General features: G+C 41.0%; 1 protein-coding gene and 1 long non-coding RNA gene across 4 annotated transcripts in view; one reads left to right on the top strand and one right to left on the bottom strand.

Moving 5' to 3' along the window:
- Positions 1–13,686, top strand: part of MXD4 (MAX dimerization protein 4) — a 227,019-nt gene that overhangs the window by 15,158 nt on the left and 198,175 nt on the right. For 2 of the 3 annotated variants that reach the window (XR_013838610.1, XR_013838611.1), the window contains one exon: positions 8,488–10,768. Coding sequence is in view for 1 of the 3 variants with exons in the window: in XM_079975510.1 (XP_079831636.1) it covers positions 8,488–8,630 (143 nt within the window). In the remaining 2 variants the exon portion in view is untranslated. Of the gene's footprint in view, positions 1–8,487; positions 12,171–13,686 lie in introns of those variants that run through there. The other variant, XM_079975510.1, reaches the window with a different exon arrangement.
- LOC307215824 overlaps positions 10,180–13,686 on the bottom strand; it is a 129,432-nt gene continuing 125,925 nt past the window's right edge. The window contains exon 2 of the long non-coding RNA XR_013838647.1: positions 10,180–10,773. This is a non-coding gene — a long non-coding RNA (uncharacterized lncRNA). The remainder of the gene's footprint in view (positions 10,774–13,686) is intronic.

Raw genomic sequence — 13,686 nt, 5'->3', positions numbered from 1 at the left:
CAATTCTCCTCTTTACCATTTTTGCAATAATTCAAATAATTCACCTTACAAAACTTCTTGCAAACCTACAAGCATAATCTGATCGTCACAATTACTTTTCAAATAGTCCGTAAATTTACACCAGTCTTCTGTGAATCTCTGGTCCTGCAGGTTTCGAATTCTTCCTGTTAATTTGTCTAATTCTGCATAGTCCATCAGTTTCATCCTCCATTCTTCTTTTGTCGGTATTTCTTCTTGCTTCCAATTTTGTGCCAATAATATTCTTGCTGCCGTCACTGCATATAAAAATAATTTACAATCCTTTCTATTTATATCATCTCCTACAATGCCAAGTAAAAATGCTTCTGGCTTCTCAATAAATGTATATTTCAACATTTTTTTCATCTCATTATATATCATTTCCCAGAAGTTTTTCACTTTTTTACATTCCCACCACATATGATAAAACGTTCCTTCTTTTTCTTTACATTTCCAACATTTGTTACTCACTTTATACATTTTAGCTAATTTAACAGGTGTAATAAAGCACCTCCGGGTGCAAGTAGATAAATAGGGACCGCTTACCAGCGGGAAGGTAAACGGCGTTTCCGTGTGCGGCTCTGGCTCGCCAGAGCAGCAATGTCACGCTGGCCACGTGACCCGGAAGTGTCTCCGGACAGCGCTGGCCCCCGGCCTCTTGAGTGAGATGGGCGCACAATCCCAGAGTCTGTCAAGACTGGCCCGTACGGGCAGGGGTACCTTTACCTTTAATATACCATCTATACATCATTTCGTCACATTTTCTTTTAAGGCATATTGTTGTTGTTGTTGTTGTTTAGTCGTTTAGTCGTGTCTGACTCTTCGTGACCCCATGGACCAGAGCACGCCAGGCACTCCTGTCTTCCACTGCCTCCCGCAGTTTGGTCAAACTCATGCTGGTAGCTTCGAGAACGCTATCCAACCATCTCGTCCTCTGTTGTCCCCTTCTGCTTGTGCTCTCCATCTTTCCCAACATCAGGGTCTTTTCCAGGGAGTCTTCTCTTCTCATGAGGTGGCCAAAGTATTGGAGTCTCAGCTTCAGGATCTGTCCTTCCAGTGAGCACTCAGGGCTGATTTCCTTCTGAATGGATACGTTTGATCTTCTTGCAGTCCATGGGACTCTCAAGTGTCTCCTCCAGCACCATAATTCAAAAGCATCCATTCTTCGGCGATCAGCCTTCTTTATGGTCCAGCTCTCACTTCCATACATCTTCCATACATCATTAAGGCATATGCAAATATATAAAGGGCTGTCACACGGAGAATGAAGCAAGCTTGTTTTCTCCTGCTCTGGAGCCTAGGGCTTAAACTGAACAAGAAGAGATTTCAACTAAACGCCAGGAAGAACTTTCTGGTGGCAAGAGCAGTTGGACAACAGTCCCCCTCTTGAAGTGGTGGACTCTCCTTCCTTGGAGGTTTCTCAGCAGAGGTTGGATGGCCATCTGTCATGAACATTTTTGTTGAGATTCCTGCACTGCAGGGGGTTGGACTAGATGACCCTCGGTGCCCCTTCCAACTCTACAATTCTGTGATTCTGTGAAGGCGCTTCTCTGCCTGGTGATGTATTGCATTCACACAGGAAAGCTAGATTTATTACTATAGGCATTGCAATTTAGAGTCAAGAGATGCTAAAAAAGAACAAGAAGATGCCCCTCCCACACAAACACACCATTTTGTTTCTCCACTGTAAATTCTGCAGTGCCAAAGCTGTTTCCCCTTCTTAAAATGGTGTCAAGGCATGTTTACCTGTTTGTTTGTTTGTTTGTTTGTTTGTACATACCCTTCCCAACTGGCTGGGTTTCCCCAGCCACTCTGGGCGGCTTCCAACAAAATATTAAAATACAGTAATGCATCAAACATTAAAAGCTTCCCTAAACAGGGCTGCCATCAGATGTCTTCTAAAAGTCTGGTAGTTGTTGTTCTCTTTGACATCTTGGTGGGAGGACGTTCCACAGGGCGGGCGCCACTACCGAGAAGGCCCTCTGCCTGGTTCCCTGTAACCCTGCTTCTCTCAGTGAGGGAACTGCCAGAAGGCCCTCGGAGCTGGACCTCAGTGTCTGGGCAGAACGATGGAGGTGGAGACGCTCCATATATACTAGACCGAGGCTGTTTGGGGCTTTTAAAGGTCAGCACCAACACTTGCATGTAGTAAGCAGTGGTTTTTTTAGGGTGTACGCACACCTCTTTTTTTTTTTGTTAAAAAGTGTGGCACTCACTGTAACAACCTCATGGTGACTAAAGGTAAAGGGACCCCTGACCATTAGGTCCAGTCGTGGCCAACTCTGGAGTTGCGGCGCTCATCTCGCTTTATTGGCCGAGGGAGCCGGCGTACAGCTTCCAGGTCATGTGGCCAGCATGACTAAGCCACTTCTGGCAAACCAGAGCAGCGCACGGAAACGCTGATTACCTTCACGCCTGAGTGGTACCTATTTATCTACTTGCACTTTGATGTGCTTTCGAACTGCTAGGTTGGCAGGAGCAGGGACCGAGCAACGGGAGCTCACCCCGCCTCGGGGATTCGAACCGCCAACCTTCTGATTGGCAAGTCCTAGGCTCTGTGGTTTAACCCACAGAGCCACCCACGTCCCTTACATTAAACTTATGTAATTTGAGTATCTGAATGGAGACATGAACTATTACACAGGAAAGAAATGTGGTATATGGTTGTGGCTGAGAGACTGAGCTCTGGGTTGGCAAGTCCCTGGTTTGAATCTCGCACCTCCTGTGAACTTGGAAAGATTTCTTAGACAAACCCTTTCCCCCCTGCCCTTCAAATGTGTGCACACATTTACATCATAGGAATAATAATGACCCGTCTTACAAAGTTGTTAATATTGCTACAGTGGTATCTTGTTTCTCAAACTTAAATCTGTTCCGGGAGTCCGTTCGACTCCCCAAACCGTTTGAAAACCAAGGTGTGGCTTCCGATTGCCTGCGGGAGCTTCCTGCACTCAAGCGGAAGCCGCGGCGGATGTTCGGCTTCCGAAAAAGGTTCGCAAACCGGAACACTTACTTCCAGGTTTGCGGCGTTCGGGAGCCGATTTGTTCGACAAATAAGCCGTTCAGGAACCAAGGTCCCACTGTGTAGGAAGCCCTCTAAACACTCTATTTTTATTTTTTGTAAAGTTTTTATTATTAAAATAATTCAGCATTAATACACACATATTGCGAATATACAAGCATACAAACATACATTTCATACAATCCTTAAAGATGTTCAAACATACCTACACTCAACCCCACAGATAATTCCTTTTCCCACCACCATCCACCACCCCTCACCCCACCCTTGTGTTAGACTTCCAATCTACTCAGTTGCAATTTCTTTCCACTTCTATTACTTTATTTCACACACCTTTAACCTAATTTCATGCTTCTTTTTCTATTACACATTGTTATCCATCTTATTTAATATTTCAGTATTTAAAACAGAACTTGTTTATTCTAATAGGAGTTCTGATTTTTCAGTATGGTTTTGCAGGTATCCTTTAAACACCTTCCAGTCCCTGTCTATCTTCTCTTTTGAGATCCTTCCAATTTCTCCCATTGTTTTGGATATATTGTAATACTCCAATAATTTGGCAAGCCACTCTATTTTTGTCGGTATAATACCACTTTTCCAGTTTTTCGCAATCAATAGCCTTGCAGCTACTGTTGCGTATAAATATAATGTCTTGTCTTCTTCCTTTTTTTTTTTTATAATAATTTTTATTAATTTTCCACACAAATAATAAAGCACAATATAAAGCAGTACAACTTCAAACTCATCAGTTCATACCCTTCTTTCTTTGACTTCCCCATACCTCCCCATCCCTGCATCCTTGTTTAATGGTTCTTTAGCAACCCTTAGGTCCATTGTCCTAATTCCCTTTCATAAAAAGAAATTCTTAAATTTTCTGTTTACTGCTGCAATTCTTTACTTCTTACCCCCTGACATCTTAACACTCCTCAATTTTACAATTATTTTTAAGATATATTTTGAATTTCTTCCAGTCCTCTTCCATTGTCTCTTTCCCCTGGTCCCGGATTCTGCCCGTCATCTCGGCCAGTCCCATAAAGTCAATCACCTTTGTTTGCCATTCTTCCAGAGTAGGTAGTTCTTGCGTCTTCCAATACTTTGCCAGTAGAATTCTTGCTGCTGTAGTGGCATACATAAAGAAAATCCTGTCCTTCCTTGACACCACTTGGCCCACCATGCCCAAGAGGAAAGCCTCTGGTTTCTTAGGAAAAGTCCACTTAAGGACCTTCTTAATTTCATTATAGATCATTTCCCAGAAAGCTTTAACCTTTGGGCAGGTCCACCAAAGGTGGTAGAAAGTGCCTTCAGTCTCATTACATTTCCAACACTTATTATTAGGCAAATGATATATTTTTGCAAGCTTGACTGGGGTCATGTACCACCGGTAGATCATTTTCATAATATTTTCTTTTAAGGCATTACATGCAGTAAATTTAATACCGGTGGTCCATAACTGTTCCCAGTCAGCAAACATAATATCATGACCGATATCTTGTGCCCATTTAATCATAGCTGATTTCACCATTTCATCCTGTGTATTCCATTTTAACAGCAAGTTATACATTTTTGATAAGTTCTTAGTATTGGGTTCCAACAATTCTGTTTCTAGTTTTGACTTCTCTTTCTGAAATCCTATTTTCCTGTCCTGTTTAAACGTCTCATTTATCTGATGGTAATGCAACCAGTCTCGAACCTTAGGCTTTAATTTCTCATAAATCTGAAGTTTTACCCTTTCGCCATCGTATTCTAAAATCTCATGATATTTTGGCCATTTAGAATCCATATTAAGCTTTTTTACTTCCCTAGCTTCCATTGGTGACACCCACCTAGGGGTTTTACTTTCCAACAAATCTTTGTATCTAATCCAAACGTTATACAATGCTTTCCTTACAATATGGTTTTTAAAGCTTTTATACACCTTTACCTTGTCGTACCATAAGTATGCATGCCAACCAAAACTATTGTCGTACCCTTCCAGATCCAAAATGTCAGTGTTCTCAAGAAGTAGCCAGTGTTTCAACCAGCAGAAAGCTGCTGATTCATAATAAAGTCTTAAGTCCGGCAGGGCAAACCCCCCTCTATCCTTTGCATCAGTTAAAATCTTAAATTTAATTCTGGGCTTTTTGCCCTGCCAGACAAATTTTGATATGTCTTTCTGCCACCTCTTGAAACAGTCCATCTTGTCCACAATCTGCAACGTCTGGAATAAGAACAGCATTCTAGGCAATACATTCATCTTAATAGTAGCGATTCGGCCTAACAAGGAAAGTTTCAACCTTGACCATATTTCCAGATCCTTTTTAACTTCTGACCAACATTTTTCATAATTATCCTTAAATAAGTTCACATTCTTGGATGTTAAGTTTACCCCCAGGTATTTTACCCTTTTTGTTATTTCCAAGCCTGTTTCATTCTGAAAACTCTCTCTTTCTTCCATTGTTAAATTTTTTTCCAACACTTTCGTTTTTTGTCTATTCAATTTAAAACCTGCTACTCGACCAAATATTTCAATTAGTTCTAATACTCTTTTAGTACTAGTGTCTGGCTGTTGCAAGGTCAATACTAGATCATCTGCAAATGCTCTTAATTTATAATGTCTAACTCCGACCTGAACTCCTTTAACCAACTGGTCCTTTCTGATCATATTTAACAAAACCTCCAGGACTGATATAAAAAGCAAAGGGGATATTGGGCAACCCTGTCGTGTACCTTTTTCTATAGGTATTTCTTCTGTTACCACGTTATTTACAATTAATTTGGCCTTTTGTTGAGAATATATTGCACCTATACCGTTTTCAAAACCTTGGCCTACCCCCATCCCTTGGAGATTCTTTTTCATAAAAGTCCAACAAATGTTGTCAAAGGCTTTCTCCGCATCCACAAAAATCAAAACTGCTTTCCTGTTAATGTCAACGTCCAGCAGCTCCAGAATGTCTATAATGTTCCTCACATTGTCTGACATATGTCTACCTGGGAGAAAGCCTGTTTGGTCCTTATGAATCTCTTCTGCCAACACTCTTTTCAATCTTTTTGCCAAAATGTCTGCAAAAATTTTGTAATCCACATTGAGTAAAGATATAGGGCGGTAGTTTTTGACCTGGTTCTTCTCAGTCTCTGTTTTCGGTATAAGTGAAATGAAAGCCTCTTTCCACGATTCAGGTGCCTTTTTCCCCTTCAAAATTTCATTGCAAACTTCCTTCAATGGTTGTATCAGCCGTTCTTTCAACATTTTGTAGTATTTGGCCGTCAGGCCGTCTGGTCCTGGTGATTTTCCCAATTTCATATTTTGAATGGCACCCTCTATTTCTTGTTTTGTTATTTCCTCATTTAAGATCCTTTTACTTTGTTCTGGAATTTTTGGTAAACCGTATTTTCTGATGAATTCTTCTATTTCTTGTTCGTTGATTGGCCCTTGTGCGTATAATTTCTTAAAAAAACTTTGAAAACAATTGTTTATCTCATTGGGTTTGTGGATAATTTTTCCATCCATTTCTAGACTTGTTACAGTATTCATTTTCTGCCTTTTTTTCAATTGCCATGACAGAAGTTTCCCACATTTATCCGCTGATTCAAAAGTTCTTTGTCTCATTTGCTTTATCTTCCATTCTATTTGTTGGTTCATGAGCTCCATGTACTGCATCTGATAAAACTTTATTTCTCTCAAAATCTCATGGGACTTTGGTTTGGACCTCAACTTCTTCTCTCCTTCTTTTATTTTTTCTAAAAATTTTTCCTTCTTCTCATTTTGTTGCTTCCTCTTTATAGAATTTTGTTGAATTAGGAAACCTCGCATCACGGCTTTACTTGCGTCCCAGATTATTCTTTTTTCCACATCTGTTTTCCTGTTGATCTCAAAGTAATCTTTTAATGTTTTAAGGGCCTTCTTGTGGATCTCTTCATCCTTGAATAGGGTGTCATTCATTCTCCATCTAAAGGATCCAGTTGTTGTTAGTTTCATCTCCATCTTCACCGCATTATGGTCGGAGCACGTTTTTGGACATATTTCTACTTTTTTTGTTCTTGACGCCAGACTGCTAGAAATCCAAATTTGGTCTATTCTTGTCCATGTCTTTAAAGAAGCAGGGAAGTATAACAGTAGCCAAAAGTTTCCAATATCCAAACTGTAATGTCTCTATCTTCTATGTGGCCAAAATGCAACAGGGTAAATCTAAGGTCCGGTAACTTTGTTACAAACAAACCCCCACTTCGCAAAGTTTGACAGTCCACGTCCCGGTGTCTTATTTGGGCAGCCCGACCCAGGGGGATTTGGCAATGGAAGATCTTAATTTTCCAATAATTTTCCAGCAGGTTGGCAACGTCCCAATCCTTTCCCCCCTTCTCCTGCCAATCTGGGGGGAAATTTTAAGTCCGATGTCAGTTTGACAGCTTAAAAAAATAGAAAGGTTCCCTTCAAATGCAGCTTGATTTTCGTTGCTTTGTCTCTCCTGCAGTTCCGGGGAGGCAGACTTCCTTAATTTATGCCTTTCCCGTTTTCAGCCGAATTTCTTATTTAATGTCCCGTTACTTTTTCGATCTTACTCACGGGTGCTGTGGTCAAATTCCAATTGCAGGAAGGAATCGGCGCTCTCCGCTCATGGCGACGCGGCTTCACTCCGTTAGCTGGGTGACGACTCTCAGCACCGCGCTTACCCCGATGCCGCTCAGAAGCCTTTAAAAAGGCTCCTTCACAGTGCCGGGGGGCGCGAAAGGTGCCCACCGAATCTCCTTTGTTCACAGGCTCCGCGCCTGTGATTTTAGGGGTCCCCCGCTTGCCGTAGCGGGTAAGACCCGAACTAACGAAGCAGTCCTGCCTCGGAGCTCGAGGCTCGGACCGCCATTAAGCGCTGGCGACGACCGGAAGACTCTGTCTTGTCTTCTTCCTTTAGACTTCCTGGTACTATTCCCAATAGAAAACTGGTGTTTTCCTAAATGAATATCTGAACATTTTTTTCATTTCGTTATATATTGCTTCCCAAAATTGTTTGATGCTTAAACAATTCCACCATATATGCATCATAGTACCTTTTCCAGTGTTGCATCGCCAGCAGACATCGCTACAATTTTTATTCATTTTTGCTATGCTTTCAGGTGTTAAATACCATCTATGTTGTATTTTGAGGTAATTTTCTTTCAATATATAACACAAAGTGAATTTCATATCTTCTTTTCACAATTTTTCCCTTTGTTCAAACATAATATTTCCCCCAATATCTTGCACCCATTTAATCATGGATGCTTTAACCAGTTCATCCTTTGTTTCCCACTCTAAGATCAGATTATACAATTTAGATATATTTTTTTATTTTTCTTGTATTAAGTATTTATCGAATTTTGATATTTCTTTTTCAAATCCTAACTTGGACACTCTAAAGCACTGTATAAACATCAGATGGTTCGGTTCGGCTTGTCACAGTTCTGAAACCTCCGTCTTCTCTCCCGTTTCAATTTAGAAGTAGACATCGAAGGAATGGAATTCCCACCAGCTGAAATGGACAGTAGCAGAAGTCCCAGCGATGCGGAAGACAGTTTGCAAGGGAGCTCGAGCGACAGCGGCTACACACATTCGCACAGACTCAATGCCAGGCTTCTGTAGCGTCGAAGGGCACCGCTCAACTCAGGACGTTCTGACTAAAGCACTTACACGAAATATGCCGGACTGCCATTCTTCCAGAAAACCTCAGCCCACAGTAATCTGAAAGGAGGTTTCGTGCCCAGGGTTCGCCGAACAACGATTGGTATATTCAATAAATTGCAAATCATGTTTTTTTTCTACAAAATGTGATTAGATACAGTTGTGGCTTAAAGTCCTTTATTGTAGCCGTTGTACACACTGTTAGTTCTGGGGGGGGGGTGTACTTTTTAAAAATATTTTTTTAAAGGGGATTTCCCCCCCAAATGTTAAAATACAATGTGGGCATAGCAAATAACTACGCACGCAGATGGAGATTTTATGTTGGCCGCTCAAAAATGGGTTTGTCTCTGGCAATAGGAACTTCTGTAGCCAAAACGGCGCGTTAAAGGCTCATCCGCAGTTCCGCTTGCCACAACAGTCTTTCCCAGGAAAACCTGCTTTTTACCGCTGAATCTGATTGGGATTTCTCTGAATTAAGAGCGGGTTTTCCAGGAGAAAGTGGCATGACAAAGGCAAAACTGTTCAGACCATTTCTTTGCACAGGTCAAATGGAAGCGTAGCCTTAACCCTAAATCTCTGCTCGTGATTTGCTTGCGATCCACATTCTTTGGATTCTGGCTATAGTGGACCAAGGATTGAAAATTTAGGGGGGGAGGATATACTTTTTTTAAAAGTACATTATCATTTTACAAAAAGAACCCCAACAACTTTGGTTAGCAAATATTCCTATAGGAGAAGTTCTTTCGATATTTTTGAGACACACACACACACAAAAAAAAAATATGTATATGCTCTTGATTTATCATCAAGCGTACTGTTCGTCTTCAAAAGAAGGGGGGAAAGCTGATTCTAATCAGGACTTAATGTGCAATGACCCTAGCTTTCTATGTTTTTATAGTGACTAACTCCGGAAAAAAATAAATCGTGTTTGCTTGCACATGTAAAAAAAAAACACACTCTGCTAACTTTTGAGGGTCAGGATTATTGTGCACAAAGATTAGTTGCCTCTCATTTGGTGGTTTTTAGCAAGGGTTGTTTATTGTACTCATGTTTTTACTCTCCACGAAATGCTTTGACTGCGTATGTAGCACTCGGCCCTCAGGAGTTTCATTTTTTGTATTTGCATTTATTCTTCCCGCCTTCTCAGACCGTGATTCTGATGATTGTGCCACATCCAAATGAGCGAATGTCAATTCAGCAAAGGAGGCCCATGTCTACAGCTGATACATATCATATATTATGATGCTTATCTAGTTTTAAGTGATGGAAGCGTCAGGTGTACATTGCATTATGCATCTCCATTCAGGTCATTTAGTCTCACGTAGTCAGATGGGACAAGCTGGATTGGGGCCAACACACTCTTTTATTTTTCTAATTGATTTTAATGTTTACCATTCAATATTTCAGTATTGTTCGTGAAGGATTCAGAGCTCGAATGAACCAGAGCTGGATTATCAAATAGTTGTTTAGAAGAAAGCAAAACTGTTTGCTTAAGTTTTTTTTAAAAAAATAATGTTATATTGCTTTCTACAGCTGCAAATACACTTAAATGGAAGGCATGGCTTTAAATTACAGTATTCACATTAAACCTTTTTCTTTCTTTCTTTTGTATACTATCATTGAAATTTGAATTCCTTACAAAACGCAAAGAAAATGCTGTAAAATTGCATCGTTTATTTAGCGTTCATCAATATGTTTAGAATATAATTACTCCGATTGTAGCAATACTGCAACCTTGCCTTTTAATACACTTTTAAGCTTAGTGAAGTCATTAGAGTTTGGCTTGCTGGTAATTAAAAATGGACCAATCTTTGCATCGCTACTTTAAGGTCTTTTTTAAATAAATAAAAAAGATTAAAAGCTATATAGACTTTAGACATGTTATATTGCCTGTAAATACATTTCCTATTAAATACTCTGTATTATATTTTTCCTAACTCTTCCCATTTGCTCATATAGAGAAAGGGAATAGTTACATACCTGAATCGGAGTCTCAGGGACTCTTCACCTTAGTCAAATTGTGCCTTGGTGACCATTGATCTATTCCTTTTCCTTTCCTTTTTAAACCTTAGTGTGGTTACAGAAGCCCCAGTCAGCATGTTTGCTGAAGGTGAAGCTCTGAGACCTCTTTTTTTCTTTCAAAAAAGATACTTTTAGTGCAGGGAAAATAATCATTCCAATGCCTATACCCAATAATTTAACCCCACTTTAAAAACGTGTAATATTCATGCGTCTCTGATCAGTGGCTTCCAAGAAAGCCATATAAACCCTGTTCCAGAAGTCCATGTGTTCAGATGCACATAAGGATATTTTCTGCTCCTGATTTAAACGGAGAGGGGTCACTCTGTGAGAAAACTATTCTTTCTGTTGAAATTAATTGGGAGACTTGCTCTAGGGACAGGGATCTACTGAGTAGACTGCAGCATCAGGGCCATGCTGTCAGCTGCTACAACCTAAGGCTGCAATTGAATGGTTTTAGCGTTGAACTAAATTTTTGTACGGCAACGAACTGGTGAGAAGGATGAAACAAAACATTTTGGGTGCCTTTCTCACATCCCAGAGGCACCCTAGGGCAAGAGCTGCCCCCATCACTGCCAGCTCCTGCTTCTGAGCATCAACAAACCTTCCTACTATTTTCAAACTGGGTTAACAAGTGGGAATTTTAATATTTTTTAAATCAGGCAGCCTAGAAATAGACGGAGGCAGGCATGCTGGTGTTCCGCTCTTCGTTCTGCCAGCTCAAGCCCCAGTAGGATGTAGGACAAAGCATTTTCAAAACACACCTTAAGATTGCAGCCTTTGCTGCTTCCTTTAATACTCAGTGTATTATTTTCCCCGTGGTGCTCACAATGCAGGAAACGAAAGGTCAGCTATACTTTTGGCAGCTTACAGACCTTGTTAGCCCGGAACTTGCTAACCAAACCGTGCTGCTTCAAAAGCAGCAATCCTATTTTGTAGTCATCCCTTCTTTAACCAGGGGGAGACGCCTAAAGCTATAAACCGGCAGCTAAATTGAAAATAAACCTCTGTTAATGCTCTTGCATTGTACACTTTGCATATGATTAAAACCTTTCGTGAGAAACGATACACAGCAATATAAGCATTGTGTGTAGTGAAAAGCAGCATTAATTACTAGCTCCTCTTGATTGCATTTAATGTTGAAAATCATGAGATATATTTTTTAGAAGTTTACTTTAACTGTTACTGGGGGAAACAGTTGCGTTGTTGTGTTTCTTTTACTATATAATGAATGGATTCATGGCTTGTAAAATGTTGGCTTTCATGAAAAAGCAGCTCTAGCACAGAACATTTCAAACATAAAAATCTGAGCGAATGGAAAAGAGATCTCATGTAAAACATTGTTGACTTTATGCTACTCTTTAAAAATAATAATGAATGTGTACAATTTAATGAACTCTTCCATGCTGGGTATAAGTGGCTTTGTATATCTTTTATATTTTCAATAAAGATTACTCCAGTATTCTAAGCTGCATATAAAAAGGTTTTCCTGGTTTCTCCTTGTTCAATCATTGCTGCGATAACCTCTAGCAAAGCCAAGGCATACGGGCAACGTGAGAAACTCCCTAAACATTTTCAGGTAATTATTATTATTATTATTATTATTATTATTATTATTTATTTGTACCTCGCCCATCTGGCTGGGTTTCCCCAGCCACTCTGGGCGGCTTCCATAGAAACCAAAAATACACTAAAATGTCACACATTAAAAACTTCCCTTAAGATGTCTTCTGAATGTCAGGTAGTTGTTTATCGCTTTGACATCTGCTGGAAGGGCGTTCCATAGGGTGGGCGCCATTACCGAGAAGGCCCTGTGCCTGGTTCCCTGTAGCTTTGCTTCTCGCAATGAGGGAACTGCCAGAAGGCCTTTGGAGCTGGACCTCAGCGTCCGGGCAGAACAATGATGGGGGTGGAGACGCTCCTTCAGGTAGCAAAGCTTAACCTAGGACACAGAGTTGCAAAGTCTTCTGTGCAGAAGTGGAATTTCCTAAGGAACACTTCCCCGAGATGTTTTGATACGCGACTGCCATCAGTCCCAACCACCATGGCCTGTGGTTGCTAAGGGCAGGCGAATCTTGTCCATTTTGGTTTCTCACTATGTCTCAGCACCACGTCACTATAAAGTTCCGTTCTTGACGTTTCCACATCAGCGTGCAAATTTTCCAAAGGTACAGGTAGGTAGCCGTGTTGATCTGCCATAGTTGAAACAAAATTAAAAAATTCCTTCCAGTAGCACCTTAAGGTAAAGGGACCCCTGACCATTAGGTCCAGTCGTGGCTGACTCTGCGGTTGCGGCGCTCATCTCGCTTTATTGGCCAAGGGAGCTTCCGGGTCATGTGGCCAGCATAACTAAGCCGCTTCTGGCGAACCAGAGCAGCGCACGGAAGCGCCGTTTACCTTCCTGCCGGAGCAGTACCTATTTATCTACTTGCATTTTGACATGCTTTCGAACTGCTAGGTTGGCAGGAGCAGGGACCGAGCAACGGGAGCTCACCCCGTCGCGGGGATTCAAACTGCCGACCTTCTGATCGGCAAGTCCTAGGCTCTGTGGTTTAACCCACAGCGCCACCCGCATCCCCACAGCGCCACCCGCGTCCCAATAGCACCTTAGGGACCAACTAAGTTTGTTATTGGTATGAGCTTTCGTGTGCATGCACACTTCTTCGGATACACTGAAACAGAAGTCACCAGACCCTTATATATAGTGAGAGGGTGGGGAGGGGTATTACTCAGAAGGGTAGTGGGAATGGGTGATTGGCTGATAGGTGTGGTAAACCTGTTGACGACTGTTAACGACTGCATTTGGTCTTACAGGAAAAAGCAAGGGATGAGATAGCTAAAAATAGCTTTATCATGTATAGTGAGATAAGAATCCAACGTCTCTATTTAGACTAGGTCTCTCCATGGTTTTAAGTTTGGTAATAAGTTGCAATTCAGCAACTTCTCTTTCCAGTCTATTTCTGAAATTCTTTTGTAATAAGACAGCTACTTTGAGATG

Source organism: Podarcis cretensis, assembly GCF_951804945.1.
Source record: "Podarcis cretensis genome assembly, chromosome: 5".
Taxonomy (NCBI): domain Eukaryota; kingdom Metazoa; phylum Chordata; class Lepidosauria; order Squamata; family Lacertidae; genus Podarcis; species Podarcis cretensis.
The sequence above is the reverse complement of the archived record's forward strand: the minus strand, read 5'-3'. Positions and strand labels throughout refer to the sequence as shown.